This window comes from Nyctereutes procyonoides, unplaced genomic scaffold, assembly GCF_905146905.1.
Source record: "Nyctereutes procyonoides isolate TBG_1078 unplaced genomic scaffold, NYPRO_anot_genome, whole genome shotgun sequence".
Taxonomy (NCBI): domain Eukaryota; kingdom Metazoa; phylum Chordata; class Mammalia; order Carnivora; family Canidae; genus Nyctereutes; species Nyctereutes procyonoides.
In genome coordinates this window covers 18,000,541-18,015,692 of record NW_026575082.1, presented here as the reverse complement: position 1 = coordinate 18,015,692, position 15,152 = coordinate 18,000,541, and the positions used below count along the sequence as shown (strand labels likewise).

At 47.0% G+C, this 15,152-nt stretch overlaps 1 protein-coding gene across 1 annotated transcript in view; it reads right to left on the bottom strand.

Annotated features, from left to right (window-relative positions):
- Nucleotides 1–8,513, bottom strand: part of LOC129514621 (ferrochelatase, mitochondrial) — a 36,627-nt gene extending 28,114 nt beyond the window's left edge. The window contains exons 1-2 of the mRNA XM_055333356.1: nucleotides 8,333–8,513; nucleotides 2,071–2,197 (exon numbers count right to left, since the gene is read on the bottom strand). Of these exons, the coding sequence (XP_055189331.1) occupies nucleotides 2,071–2,197; nucleotides 8,333–8,378 (173 nt within the window). The 5' untranslated portion in view covers nucleotides 8,379–8,513. The remainder of the gene's footprint in view (nucleotides 1–2,070; nucleotides 2,198–8,332) is intronic.
- Nucleotides 8,514–15,152: the final 6,639 nt, after the last annotated feature.

Genomic DNA, 15,152 nt, shown 5'->3' with positions numbered 1-15,152 from the left:
TGGTGAGTCAAATCACCCTGTTTTGGTAAATAAAGTTTTATTGGCAGCTCCACCCATTATTTCACAGATTCTCTACGGGCCACTCTCACATTATAACAGCAGAGTTAAATGGCAGCAAAGAGACTGAATGGCCCACTATGGAGCCCTTTGCAGACAAGCCTGCTGACCCCGGTCTAGTGGAGGGTTAGTGCACTGTCTCGTCCACTCTCATCTGAGCACTAAGCAGCACAGGCCTTCATAACATCTGGCACCAGAATGATACACAGAAACATTCATCGTTTCTATTATTTCAACACCAGAAATAAGTGCCGTGTAACGTGGGAATGGATAAATTATGATCCAATAAAATACTCTTAAGAGGCACCTGGGTGGCCCAGTTGGTTAAGGATCTGCCTTCGGCTCAGGTCATGATCTCAGGGTCCTAGGATCAAGCCCCATGTTGGGCTCCCTGCTCAGTGGGGAGTCTGCTTCTCCGTTTCTCCCCAACCCTTTCTGCAATCTGTCTCAAATAAATACAATCTTTAAAAAACAAAAAGTAAGAAATTAAATAAAATACTCTTAAGCTATTAAAATAATGGTAAACATCTATATTTACGTGGTAGATATTTATTAAATTTAAAAAGAAATCATATAAACAGTATGTGCAGGACTGTCACATTTTGGTAAACATACACTGAATAAATATCAATAGTTATAGCGACAAAAATACTAGGTGGTAAGATTCTCAATCAGTGATTTTTTTTTATTTTATTTATTTATTTTTTTTGCCTGTCTATAGTTCCTAAAATGAACTCATTTCTTTTGGGTAAATGTGATGTAAAGTTACTTAATGGAATTTATGTATTTTTTAGATTTTTATTTAATTTTAATGATTTTAATATTAAGGCTATTTATAAGGCTGCTGCTACTGGCATAATACAGTAATGAAATAATGTTTCTCCCAGGATGCCACACTGCATCAAGTTCTTCAGGTTATACCAAATATTCACGCTAAACCCTAAGTACTTAAAGTACTTTGTACTTTGTATCATGGCTAAAGTGAGACAAAAGGGGCCAAGGAGGTATGGGGGAAATGGTGTCCATGTCAGCAGGACAGAGACAGCAACTGTGCTTTGTTTTCCTCACCAGATTCGATCATTTAGGAGGCCAGAGAGTTGAAAAAATAATAAACACGAAATAAGACTATTTATTTTCATAGCTGTATCGCTTCCATGGAACTTCTGGTCTAGAAGAAAGGCCAAGGAGTTAAGAGTTCACAGCTACCTTTCTTCTTCCGCTCTGCTAGTCCTGAAGAGTGCTACTGCTGTGTACTCATCTAAATGACCGCCTTTTAGAATCTTGTGTTGCTTCTGAACCAAGGAAGACTTAAGGAGCGCCGAGGCTCCTGTTATGGAAGGTGACACCCAACAACAACGCCATGCCTGCTGACATCCACCAGCAAACAGCAGGGGCAAAGTATGAAGCAGGTTTTCATTTCTTTAACAAATCACAAATCATATTACGTCATTTCTAATTACGTTCACTGTGTTAACAGTGAAAAACAATGGGTGGAGTTTACTACATAAATTCTTGACAGATTAGTTATTCTTTATCCTATACAGGACATACATTTCATAGGTGTAATTATGTTAGGTTCTTAAGTACATTTCCAGCAAACGTACAATTTGTGTTCCATGACATATTCCAGAACTAAATTGCTACATGATCTGCAGACTGTTCTGAGCTATGCATCCTTTAACAAAAGCCTTGTGGGATTTTCATTTTGTCAATCACACCTCAATAATGCCAGGAAATAAAAAAAAAAAGTTTTTTTAAAAAAAATTTTTAAATCTGTATAAACTTCCAAAAAAAATTTAAAATCTTAGGAGTGTATATGAGTGTGTGTGTGTTTGTGTGTGTGTGAAATCTGTAGTTTTCTAGCTATTGAAAGAAAGCCAAGAATATAATACCCCATTCCTTATCTACTGGCATTCCCGGGCAGCTTTCCTCCTAAGGCAGCTTGTATCCACTCTCTCATTGTGTTTGCATCAACAATGAAGTTCTTATTAGTACCTAAAATTAGATTCATACCTCTTCCCCGGTTGAACTTGAGGTTTCAGGCTTCTGGCACGTTGGGCTGTTTCTGTGGCAGCCGCCGCCGCGGCTCCAATCGACTGGCACCTCCATGACTGGTGGGCCCTTGAGCCGCCATGCATCACTGTGACAAAATTAAAGTAGCAGCATGAAATCTAGCTGGGAAGTAATTTCTTTGGAAGAGGTCCTCAGGGTATCGGTCCTGGATTTCAAATTTAAAGAGATGCTGTAGCACAGGTGATTTTCCCAGCATTTCTCTGCATGTGGGTAAAAGCACTTAAGACTTGGGGGGGGGGGGGGGGCGTGGCGCCCCCTAGGGTGGTTTCTCAGGACCCGCACCAGCCTTTTTAGAAACACACCTCACTTGGCCTTGGCAGATTTCGACAAGATCCCTCATGGGAATAACTGCACCTTTCTGGAAGTTACTGGCAGCAGCATGCTGCTCATATGAAAGGCAACAAGCCTGCAGGACAGGCTGAGAGCCACTGACTTGCGACTGGCAGTTGCATACACCTCATCTGTGTATAAGTCTTCTCCCAAAAAGCACCTGTCCTGAGAACCCCAGCACTGCCCTTGGACCCTGACGAGGGGTGAGAGCTCTACTTTAGAGGGCCCATCTGGCCCTCCTCCTGCTGCAGCACCCCCCATGGAGTACGCAGTCTGCGCAGCCAAGGATTCACAGACCCCGGAGTCCACGACCCACATTCTTGACCGGTCTCCCAGGACCCAGAACGCCAGAACTGCCTGTCCCCAGAGCCCCATACCCACTGCCAGGGTCTGCACAGGCCTCCCTCCTAGATCTAGCCTCCTGTGGTCTGACTGTGCCATCAGCACTAGCAATTCTTGACCAGAGGGGAAGCTGTTTGCAGGAGCAAGAACATAGCCTAAACATACAGACTGGAGCGTCCACTCAGGGGTACGTGCAAGACCCTTCACTACACAAGGTGGAGCCGGCAGTGGAAAGAGAAGCAGGGAAGTCTACAGGCCAGGGGCAACCCTCCCCAGGCCGTGACGTTTCCGTAAGAACCCTGAAGTGCACCCTGCCAGGTGGTGATGAAGGTCTAGTTGCCAGTAGTAGAGAATAAAACACATCTCACAGGTCGTCAGCTTGCTATCCCCACATATGGTACATGGCTCTCCATGTGCATCTTGTCCTGGCCCCTCTGAGAGTTAGGTGTAGGCCTGGAGAACCCTCCTGAACTGGGGAGTCCGTGGCCATCCTTAGCTGTAGCATGAAGAATAGTCATCCTTAAACCACATTCAGCGAAATTAAACTGAACCTATGCAGGTACTCAAGATGACGATGCGGGACAGTGGTGCCTGCTGGGCCCCACAAGGTACACATGCCCTCCCTTCCCCGTTCTCAAACCAGCTGCTTTGAAACCAGCTCGAGGTCAGACCCCTTCCACATATGACTCAGAGGAGTCCTGGGGGGGAACCAGAGCTGTGGATCAGCAGATACGACTGCATCCAGCTCTGCCACTTTCTAGTAACGTGACTGGGGCCAGGCTATACTCTGAGCTTTAGTTTCCCAGTAAAATGACGACACCTCACTATCAGGATCCATGTGATGATCACAACAGATAAGACCAGTGATGCACTCTGCACAGCACCTGCCACATAGGATTAGTGCTGGCAGTGGTTTCATTTGTAAGTGTCTAGAGCACAGGGACTACACCTGGTCCGATTCTTTTTCACCTACTCTGTCTACATGATATAGGAGAATGGTATCTCCAGGCCCCTTAGATTTCCAACTATCCATATTGTGCACATTCCCAACAGAGCCAATTACGTGAACTTGTGCTGAATAGTCCTTATTAGCTCAAAGTGGAAGTGCAAAGATTGACATAAGGAAGTTCAATTCTGCTCAAATGAAGTCTCAAACCAACTCACATCCCCTTATTTTAGACAAGTTCAATTCTGAACTGCATGGGATTTAACCAGGTTCTCAATCATGCCCAAATGTCTGCAATGCCTTATATGAATGAGATTATACTGGACTCCAGGGGGCATCGGAATAGAATTCGGGCATTACATGATTTGACTGCCGGTAATAAGATTTCCTCCTATGATTCTCAAAAAGGGAGTGGTAAAAGGGAATCGGGATGAGTTGACTAGAGTCGTCAACTAGTACATTAGTATTCCCTAGTCCAATCTGGGAGCTGGTAACTTTTCAAGTTGCTGAACTATTGCCATGCCCTACACTTACAAAATCCTCTGTGGTTGGACAAATTCTCAGGGCAACGCTGCTAATAATGGGTCCTCTGTGCTCAGGACGTAGGGCTCACACACCCACCTCTCAAGAACTTCTCTATACCACTACTCTCCCCTAATGATCTGAAGTTCCCAGAGAAACAAAAAGTAGTTTCTGACCAAACGATTAGTACACATGTAGCTAAAGGAGTTTAAAGTACTTATTCAGAGGGCCAACTGAGGCTCTTGAATATACTCTGCTCACAGCTTAAGAGAAATCCAAAGGCAGGGGCCTTTGGGTGGCTCAGTTGATTAAGCACCTGACTTTGGCTCAGGTGTTGATGTCAGGATCCTGGGCTTCTCACTCAGCTGGAGTCTGCTTCTCCCTCTGCCCCTACCCCAGCTCATGCTCTCTGTCTCTCTCTCTCAAATAAATAAATAAAATCTTTAAAGAAGAAAAAAAAAAAAAAGAGGGACGCCTGGGTGGCTCAGCGGTTGAGCGTCTGCCTTCAGCTCAGGGCATGATCCCGAAGTCCCAGGATCGAGTCCCACATTGGGCTCCCCACAGGGAGCCTGCTTCTCCCTCTGCCTGTGTGTCTCTTATGAATAAATAAATAAAATCTTTAAAAAAAGAGAGAGAGAGAAGAAATCCAAAGGCACACACAACACTGTGTGGCATAGAGTGTACATGTTCCAGAGCCAGAGAGATCGAGTGGAGATCCTGGATACAACCAAACAGGCTATACATGGGCAACTCAAAGAACTACTCCAAGCCTCACTTTTCTCATCTGTAAAATGGTGACAAGGCCAACCCTAAGGGCTGTCGTAAAGATTAGGAAAAATGTTTAAATCTATGTCCAGCCCCAAGAACAATGCCTGGCACACTGCATGTGGTTAAACAAGACGTAAGAAAACTCAATAGCAGGGACTTGCCCACTTATGACCCAAGACCACGTACTCTAGTCCTACCTATGAAATGAACTTCTAGCCTACCTTTGGAAGGCCTACAAACCACAAAGGCGGTAAAACGAGGAGAATGCAGAAGAGAATGTAAAGAAAGCAGAACTTTGTAACTCCTGGACAAACTCAAAAGGTAAAGCATTCAAAAGTATATCTGTAACTTAAGTGCATGGGTAACAACTGTTTCTCCAAAACCAAATCATTTAATATTTTAGATGCTTAGAAGTGGGGCAGGGAGGGTATAAGGCAAGGCACACTAGTACTTAAATACATAACAGAGCCCTTTTCTATCACATAAGAGCTGAGGCTTATTTCAAAAGGTACTTATAAAAATACATACCATTTTCAAAATTAACAGAAATAACATCCTACAGTGTGACTATTAGTAAACGCTTGTAGAGAGGAGGCTTGAAAAAAATAATTATTTCCTGGCATGGCACGAAGATGTTCTATTGTCCTTAATTTAAAACACGGATACTCTTCTTTATTATTCCAGAAAATTTTTTCTAATTATGAAAGAGATATATGCTTAGTGTAGAAGATTTGGAAAGAAAAGGCAAAAAGAAAAAAACAATTCATTGATCTACCAATTTTCTAATTTAAAAAAATATGTAGCATACATAGTATGTGGCCCACCCCAAGGAGCTTCTTATTGATTCTGTAATATGCTAAAAATATAGTGTAAAACTTTGCACTTTTACTCTCAGAATTCATTTCCAAAACTACTACTCAATTTTTCTTAACCCAGATGTTAATTCCTTCTTCCCAATAAGATGATTAGAGTACTATAACCACATCTTAAAATCAGAGTCCATAATTCAACTGGACTTCAAATCCACTTTTGCTATGGTTTCTGAATCCTTCTGCTTACTTATTTATAACCTGGACAACAACTCTTTTAAAGTTTCTCAAATTGTTCTATGACCTCAAATATAGAACCTGTCAGACTTTGCCACAGAAAGAAAAGGCCAAAGAAAGAAAACACTAATTCAATTAATCTTTCAGCCCCATTATTGGCACGGCACTTTGTCTTCTTAGAAGATAATGCCTCTCGCTTCCAAAACCCTCAGTAATCTGACCCGCGGTATAAACTGGGTCCTGGGATGCCTGGGTGGCTCAGTGGTTGAGCATCTGCCTTTGGCTCAGGGTGTGATCCCGGAGTCCTGGGATCGAGTCCCACATCAGGCTTCCTGCATGAAGTCTGCTTCTCCCTCTGCCTGTGTCTCTGCCTCTCTCTGTCTCGTGAATAAATAAATAAATAAACTTTAAAAAAATAAAAAATAAATCTTTAAAAAAAATAAACTGGGTCCTTATTATTTTCCTCACAAAGGCACCTTTGTATAAAATAAAATAATAGTAAATAAAATAAAACCATAGGCACCTGCAATAAGACATGGAAATTCAAAGTGGATTCTCTCAGTAGGTGCCAGAATAATGAATTAAGGAACTTCTTAGAAAAATAAGTCAAGGGATGCCTGGGTGGCTCAGTGGTAGAGCATCTGCCTTCGGGTTATGTTGTGATCCCAGGGTCCTGGGATCGAGTCCTACATAGGGCTCCCTGCAATGGAGCCTGCTTCTCCCTCTGCCTGTGTCTCTGCCCCTCTCTCAGGGTCTCTCATGAATACATAAAATCTTAAAAAAAAAAAAAAAAAAGCCAAATCTGTGTCCCGTCACCATTCAGATGCATTAATTAAGCATCTAGGTATGCCTCAGCCTTCTACATAATAAAAATAAACACTTTGAGGGTCTCAATATTTCTCCTGGATGACAGGCACTGTGCTTTACCTGTATCCAGCTAACCTTCATGGCAAGCCTGTGAAGTATTAACCTTTCTCCTTTTACCTTTACCAAAGCTCAAAGCAGGTGAGTGCCTTGTTCAAGGGATCACAGTTAAAAATGCTGCAGAGCTAGTGTCCCAACCAGGTATTTTTCTTTTCTTTTTTTTTTTTTTAAGATTTTAATTATTTATTTGACAGAGAGCATAAGCAGGGGGAGCGGCAGGCAGAGGCAGAGGGAGAAGCAGATTCCCCCCAATGGGGGGCTTGACCCCAGCGCCCTGGGATAACGACCCCAGCCAGGGCAGACGCTCAACTAACTGAGCCACCCAGGCCGCCCTCAACCAGGTTATTTCTCCCGCAAACTCTCCTCGGCTCATCCTGCACAGACCCTACACTCAAAATGTGCACCAGACACGGGATGGGTGGGGCAGGTGGGTGGCTCAGGTCCTGATCTCAGGGCGGGATCGCGCTGGGTGGGGGAGGGCGGGGGGCTCCCTTGCCCAGCAGGGAGGCGGCTTCTCCCTTTCTCTCTCTCTCTCTCTCTCTGTCTCTGTCTGTGTCTCAAATAAATAAAAGAGGGCAGCCCGGGTGGCTCAGCGGTTTGGCGCCGCCTTCAGTCCAGGGTGTGATGCTGGGGACCCGGGATCGAGTCCCACGTCGGGCTCCCTGCGTGGAGCCTGCGTCTCCCTCTGCCTGGGTCTCTGCCTCTCTCTGTGTCTATATGAATAAATAAATAAGATCCTTTAAATAGAGCAGCAAGCAGGGCTGCTGGGTATCCAGTGCATCAATCAATCAATGAAACAACCAGCCCGTTGGGCGGCCAGCGAATCTTCCTTCTTCTCCGAAAATCCCTAAGGCAGCCGCGCAGACCGCCGGGCAGCGGCAGGCGAGGCAGGGCCCGAGGTGGGCGGGGCCTGGGCGCCCGGGCTGCGGACCTCGGCGGGGGGTGCGGACGCCCCTGCTGACACCCCTGCCCTCCCGCCGCGCTCCCGGCCGCGCCGGACGACCCCGCGGGCTCTGCGGGGAAGACTGCGGCGCGGAGGAACTCGGGCACGGCCCAGGCCCCCGCCGCCCCGCCGCCCCGCCGCCCCGCCGCCCCGCGCCCGAGCGCCCCGGGGACCCGCGCGGCCCCTCTCCCGCCCCTGCCCCGCCGCGCAGAGGCGCTCCCGGAAGCCCCAGGCCGCGGCGGGGCGGGGGGCCGGGGGGGCCGGGGGGACCGCGGGGGCGACGGCGGGGGGGCGGCGGGGGGGGCGGCGGGGGCACGGGCTGCCCGCTGCGCCACCTCGTCCAGGGATCCCGGCGGGCGCGGCCGCCACCGCCTCACTTACGCCGCTCGCGGAGCCAGGCGCCCGCAGCTCGCAGGCCCGCAGCCATGTTGGTGCCGCCTGACAGCACTCCCGGGGCGGCCTCGGCCCGGGGCTCCTCCCGCCGCCGCGCGACCCGGGTCGGCCGCCAACGCCGCGAGCTGCTGGCACCGCCACCCGCCGCCGCCGGGCCTCGCGTCGCCGCCCCCGGAGCCCGCGCCGCGCGCCTGCTCATTCGCCGGCCTCGGGGGCGGGGCCGGGGGCGAGGGGCGGGGCCTGGGCTCGGGGGCGGGGCCTTGGCCTCGGGGACGGAGCCCTAGGCTCGGGGGCGGGGCCTTGGCCTCGGGGCGGGGCCTTGGCCTCGGGGGCGGGGCCAGAGAAAGACACGCCCCGCAGGAGAGCGCCCCGGGGGGCGGAGGGGCCCGCGCACCGCACCACGCTGCTGCGGCGCCCCAGCTCCCTGCAGTTCCCGGCACCGGAGCCCCCCCCCCCGCCCCCGATCTCCCTGAACCAAGGCCGCGGCTGCATCTCCCAACCTAGCCAAGGCAAGCACCGCAGCCACCACTCCGCAAAGGACTTGCCGGACATTTTTTCACCACACTTACTGAGCTTACGAGGATGCTTTTGCCTCAATTCTCCCTTTTGCTTTTGCGTGTTACAAACTGTGCCAGGGGGATCCCTGGGTGGCTCAGCGGTTTAGCGCCTGCCTTTGGCACAAGGTGTGATCCTGGAGTCCCGGGATCGAGTCCCACGTCGGGCTCCCGGCATGGAGCCTGCTTCTCCTTCCTCCTGTGTCTCTGCCTCTCTCTCTCTATGTCTGTCATTCATAAATAAAATAAATAAATAAATCTTAAAAAAAAAAACAAAAAACTGTGCCGACCCAGTTTTGTATGCTTGGCTCTCCGAATAGGGAAAGGAACTGTTTTATAGGAGGCAGTCACGAATGACATATTCTTCTTCTTTTTTTTTTTCTTTTTCATATTCTTCAATTGCTCTGTAAACCCCTCTCTATGGCACAGTTTGACAAGGTGGGACCAGGAAACAAACATTACATTGCTAAGATGAGAAGAAGGAAACTTAAGGAAAAGTGAAGGCCTGTCTGGCAAATGTGTTTCTAGGAGGGATGGCGTGGTGAATTTTGCAGGTATATCTGCGCCCCGTTGCAAAGGTAGCCCTCTGGCCCCAATCCTGGAGGGCAATGGGCACCTCATTTCTAGCCATCCCTACATTCCCACACCTCCACCTGCCCACCCTGCCCCCTTGCTCTGTGCATCTTGGAGTACAAGACCAACCTTGGAACAGGAAGGTCTCAGGCATTATTCATCCATTGAGCAAGTATTAACCACCTACTGTGTGCCCTGGAAAGACAGTAGTGGACAAAGCAGACAAAGGGGCCTACATGGGGGTAGACAAAATAATCAGAATATGTATTATTTTGGATGATGATGAGCATTAGAAAGAAGGAAGCAACATGAGGGAGATGGGAGAAGGGACGCTAGTGCCATTTGAAACTGATGGGTCAGAGATCTCACTGACATCTGGACAAAGGCCTGATGGAAGGAAGGGGACAAGCTTTGAGGAATATTGGAATCTAGATTGAGTTAAAAATCACTTATCTGTAGCATAAAATTTATGTATCTGATTGAATTAGTTTATTATTGAAGTTGGTCCAGCTTATGGTCATGAGCCAAATGTAAAATGTCATATTAAATAGATTATCTTTCATATTACCTACATGATCTCCAGATCCAAGCAGGAGACATTCCCTGAGAAATGAACAGTAAAACTTGCTCCAAGTACCAACTGCTTTCCTATATATTTTAACTCTCTTCTCTCATGATGAAAATTACATTCAATTTTCCCTTTAGAGGTGATCTTTATAATCTACTTCTCTACCCAAAGCTTAAATCCATTTATTTTAAGCAAGCTGCACAAAAAAAAACAAACAAACAAGAAAAAAACAAAAAACAAAAAACACCTCCACATTTTGAACTGCTGTGCTGGACAAAGTGTAGACAGGTATAGGAAAGGTTGAGGGTGTTAGATATCTGATATGCATGGGCTCTTCTCAGCTACTCTGGAAGGCTCTGGATAAGTCACCCTTCCATCCCCAGGGCTGTGCCCTTTCTGCTAGGTGGAGATAACAGGGTTCTTCTTGCCCCTCCTAGAGAAATGCTGATGATTAGTTGCAATGCACAAAGGTGCCAAAATCTCACATAATCAACAGCTGGGACAGGTATCTGACCAGAGAGGAACTAGCAACACATGCTTTATTAAATATGTCAACTTAAGAACATTTAAAAAAAATTAATTAGCACTGTTTCAAATACTGTATTTACATCTTTTATTTTCATTTTTACTAACTTTCATTATTTTTCCAGAACATCATAAAAAAAACAGAACATCATAAAAATTATTTTTCCTTTTTTTTTTTTTTTACAGATTTTATTTATTTATTCATGAGAGACACAGAGAGAGAGGCAGAGACACAGGCAGAGGGAGAATCACGCTCCATGCAGGGAGCCCGATGTGGGACTTGATCTCAGGACCCGGGGATCACACCCTGAGCCAAAGGCAGATGCTCAACAGCTGAGCCACCCAGGTGTCTCATAAAAATTATTTCTAATCTATGGCTTATTTCTTACAAACATCAAATATTATAGCTTTCCAACAAGTAAATGCTTATGTTTTTATGAAATAAAAGCAGATAAAATGTATTTTATAAAGGTCCTTTTAAAAACTAGAAAACACAGCTCTGGGCAGCCCAGGTGGCTCAGCAGTTTAGTGCCACCTTCAGCCTAGGGCGTGATCCTGAGGTCCCGGGATCGAGTCCCACATCGGGGTCCCTGCATGGAGCCTGCTTCTCCCCTCTGTCTGTGTCTCTGCCTCTCTCTCTCTCTCTCTCTCATAAATAAATAAAATCTTTAAAAAGAAAGAAAACCCACAGCTCTTAACCCAGAAATGGTGAATTATAAATATTTATGTATTTATTTCAGAGAGAGAGAGCACATGCATGTGCATGCATGTGAGCAGAGTGGGGGGTGAGTTTAGAGAGAGGGAGAGAGAATCTCAAGCAGACTCTAAGCTGAGCATGGAGCCTGATGTGGGGCTCGATCTCACAACCCGGAGGTCAGGACCTGAGCCAAAGCCAAGAGGTGGACGCTTAAGTGACTATGCCACCCAGGAGCCCCGGAAGTTATGAATTCTAAATGTGGGTTTACTAAGAAAACCAGAAAAGTCCTTAAAGGGCTAAAGAAATGTATAAAATTATATGAGATTTATATGTGTGCGTATGCATATGTGTATATATAAATGCCTATTTTCTGGCTTACATGTTTGTAACAAAGGTATAGACCACTTCCATTAGCAAGCGGAAAGCCAAAGGCAGAGTCTCTGGGCCACCTCGATAAGCCGCACCCCCACCAGCCGGAGAGGGTTTGTCCAAGCCCGGTGACTTAATTAGTGAAGAAAGCACTCGCCTGTCACAGACAACACTGTGAGTTCAGCCTTTGGTCCTAAAGCAAATGAACTTGTTGGTTTCAGCTCGATGCTTCGGGGAAGGGCAGGGGGATCACCTAATTCATTATTTGTCATGATTGGCACCTCTGAGCTGCACACACTAAATTTAGATTACTCAATTCTGTCTCCTAATCAGAGAAACAACAGGGCTAGGAGGAGTGCTGTGCAGCACAAGGGAAACAGTGGCTGTGTGAGGCAGACAAATGGTGAGCTATAATGATCACTCAGAGAAATCGGATCGATTGTCCCCACAATTGTTTTACAGCAAAGAGGCCACCAAATCCAGGCCAAATCCAGGCCACCAAATCCAGGTGTGCATTTTGACTTCCACGCTTCACCAGGCAGAGTCGAGGCCCGCGAGTGATGATGGGGTTATTAGCCGATCTACACACAGTTCCTGAGTCCACGATAAGCAGAGCGTTGTATCCGGCAACAGGAAGGCTAGGAAAGCAAAGGGTAAACTGTACTCTCAAGGAGCTCATGCATTTATGAAACAGGTAGGCATGGGGAGCTTGCCTCGTCTCCACTTCCAGGGAACTTACGTTTTTGAAGGCAAAGAAGACGACAATATTGCAGAGATATGCAATATAATGTTGGGTAGGACTAGGGAGCATGAGGAAAAATAAAAGAGCCAAAGGAGTGGCGAGAGGCAGGACCTGCTGGTTTCAGTTGTGCAATCAGACATGGCCTCTGTGCACAGGTGGCATCTGAGCCAGCAATCCTGGGTGTTCCTTGGTTCGAAGCTGCATCGCTGATCTCTGCATCTGTCATCACATGACTTTGTGTATCAAAGGGGAAAGGGGAACCGCTTTCCCCTTTTCAAGGACACCAGTCATGTGGGACTAAGGTCCTACCTTATTGACCTCAACTTAATTACATCCTCAGAGACCCTATTTCCAAATAAGGCCACATTTGCAAGGAGCAGAGGTGAAGATTTCAACATATCTTTTTAGGGGACACGATTCCCAACAAGGCCTTTGAGGAACAGTAAGGAGACCCATGGGTCTTGAGCAGAGTGTGTGGGGCGAGTAGCAAGAAACTTGGGCCAACTGATGCAGGACTTTGTAGGTGATGAAAGATTGTCCTATGGGGTGATCTCCCTCTAGCAGAGTGATCCAGGCTTACGCTTCAGAGGTTCACTGTGTCGTGAGGAAAAGAAACCGCAGCTCCTGAGCCAATGTTAAGACATTGCATGACCAAATGTGTTCATTTTCTCCTATGGGTTCGTTCATTTTCTCCTGTGGGTATTTTTTTTTTTTTAAGCTCATACTGGGCAAAGAGTGTTTTTTTCCAGAGTTTTCTGCTCCCTGGGTGGTAGAAGGATCCCTAAGAGCCTTTCTGGTTGGCCTCTGCCTGGATCCAGGGATCCCACCAGTCATATATGGGGTTGGTGTTCTTTTATCAGCTTGGTTGTCCTTCCTTACAGGTGTGTAAGAACCAGGGGAGTTGACTCCTTCCAGGAAGCTTTCATGCCCTATGCAGAGCCCTGGACAGATGGCAGGCTTCCTGGACCTTCGTTGGCCAATTTTCTAGGTCTCATATCACAGAGGAGCCAGTCCTCTGAGGCCCCACTTCATGCAAGCAGGGGTCTGGCCCTTTCTCTGCCTTTTTGTTCGGGGATAGGCATTCTAGGAGCTGAGTACAGGATGCATTCACTTTGTGGAAATTCATGGAATTGCATGCTTATGATGTATGCCCTTTCCTGTATGAGTGTTAATATTTTAATGCAACTTTTTAAAAAGTGCCTTCCCTGGGGCGCCTGGGTGGCTCAGTCGGTTAAGCATCTGCCTTCTGCCCAGGTCATAATCCCAGATTTCTGGGATAGAGCCCCGAGTTGGGCTCTGCTCAGCAAGGAGTCTGCTCCTCCCTAACCCCCTTCCCAGCTCATGCTCTCTCTCACTAGCTTTCTCTCTCAAATAAGTAAAAATCCTAAAAAAAAAAAAAAAAAAAAAAAAAAAAAGTGTATTCCCTGCATCTTTATCTGGGCTCAATTCTCACTGTGACCCCTCAACCCTGACCTAACCGCCCTGGCTTTGAGACCCTCGGACCTCCCTGCCCTCCAATTCTGATGCCCCCTGTGCACCAGTGGCTGGCTGGAGGCGAGGGTGCTGGGAGGCCACACAGGGCTCTGGGCCCAACGCATCAGGTGCAGGGCAAAGCAGGTGCACATCTCCCACTCACATAGGCGGCAGGTAACTAAACTCTACCCGCCAACTGAGGAAAGCCTCTAACAGGAGAAACACACACCCAGTCACGTAGAAGACAACGTGAAGGAATCAGGGAAGATGCAGGAAGAAAAGCTGGATAAGAGATCATAAAGATGGAACTTTCTTTTTTTTTTTTTAAACTTTTATTTTTTTTTTTTTAAGATTTTATTTATTTATTTATAGAGACACAGGTAGAGAGAGAGAGAGGCAGAGACACAGGCAGAGGGAGAAGCAGGCACCATGCAGGGAGCGGAACTTTCTGAGCCCAAAATAAAAATTTAAAAAAAAAAAATTTCCCCTTTATCTGCTAAGAGATGAAAAAGTGAAGGATTGGGGGGAAAAGTTGAGGAAAACTCCCAAAAAATAGCAAGAAAAAAACAGGGGTCAGGGCACCTGGGTGGCTCAGTGGTTGAGCGTCTGCCTTTGGCTCAGGTCCTGATCTCGAAGTCCTGGGATTGAGTCCTGCATGGGGTTTCCCGCAGGGAGCCTGCTCCCCACCCCACCCCCACCTCTGTCTCTCTGTGTGTCTCTCATGAATATTTTTTTTTTTAAAGAAAGAAACCAAATCATTTAATTCATCAGCGATGACCAAATACAATTACAGTATTTGCACATTGTGACATCCTTTTTTTCCCTAGAAGGGCTGAATGAAATATACTGATTCTAAGTTTAAAGTAGTTCAAGATTTAGAGTTGAAAACTTTATTCCACCACTAACTGTGCAGCTTTGGGCACCTTTCTTGGGGGCGAGGGGCAGGGTGGGGGGGAGCAGAGGGAGACTCTCCGACACCAAGCCCAATGTAGACTCGATCTCAAGACTCTGAGATGGTGACCTGAGTCAAAATCAAGAGCCAGATAGTTAACCAACCGAGCTACTCAGGAGCCCCATTTGGGCCTGCTTCTTGACCTTTCTCAGCCATTATGTCAAGGTCAACAGGGCCAACAGAGATCATCCCAGGTTATCATGAGGATTAAAGCACAGGATAGGGCATGGCCTGACACAAAGCACTCCTGCATTAGTGGCAGCTGTTGTAACTTCGAGAACTTCTCAATATGCCTTGAAAGCTAAATGGAAGGAAACACATGGGGGTTTTGTAGCCCTTGGTCGATATTGAACAG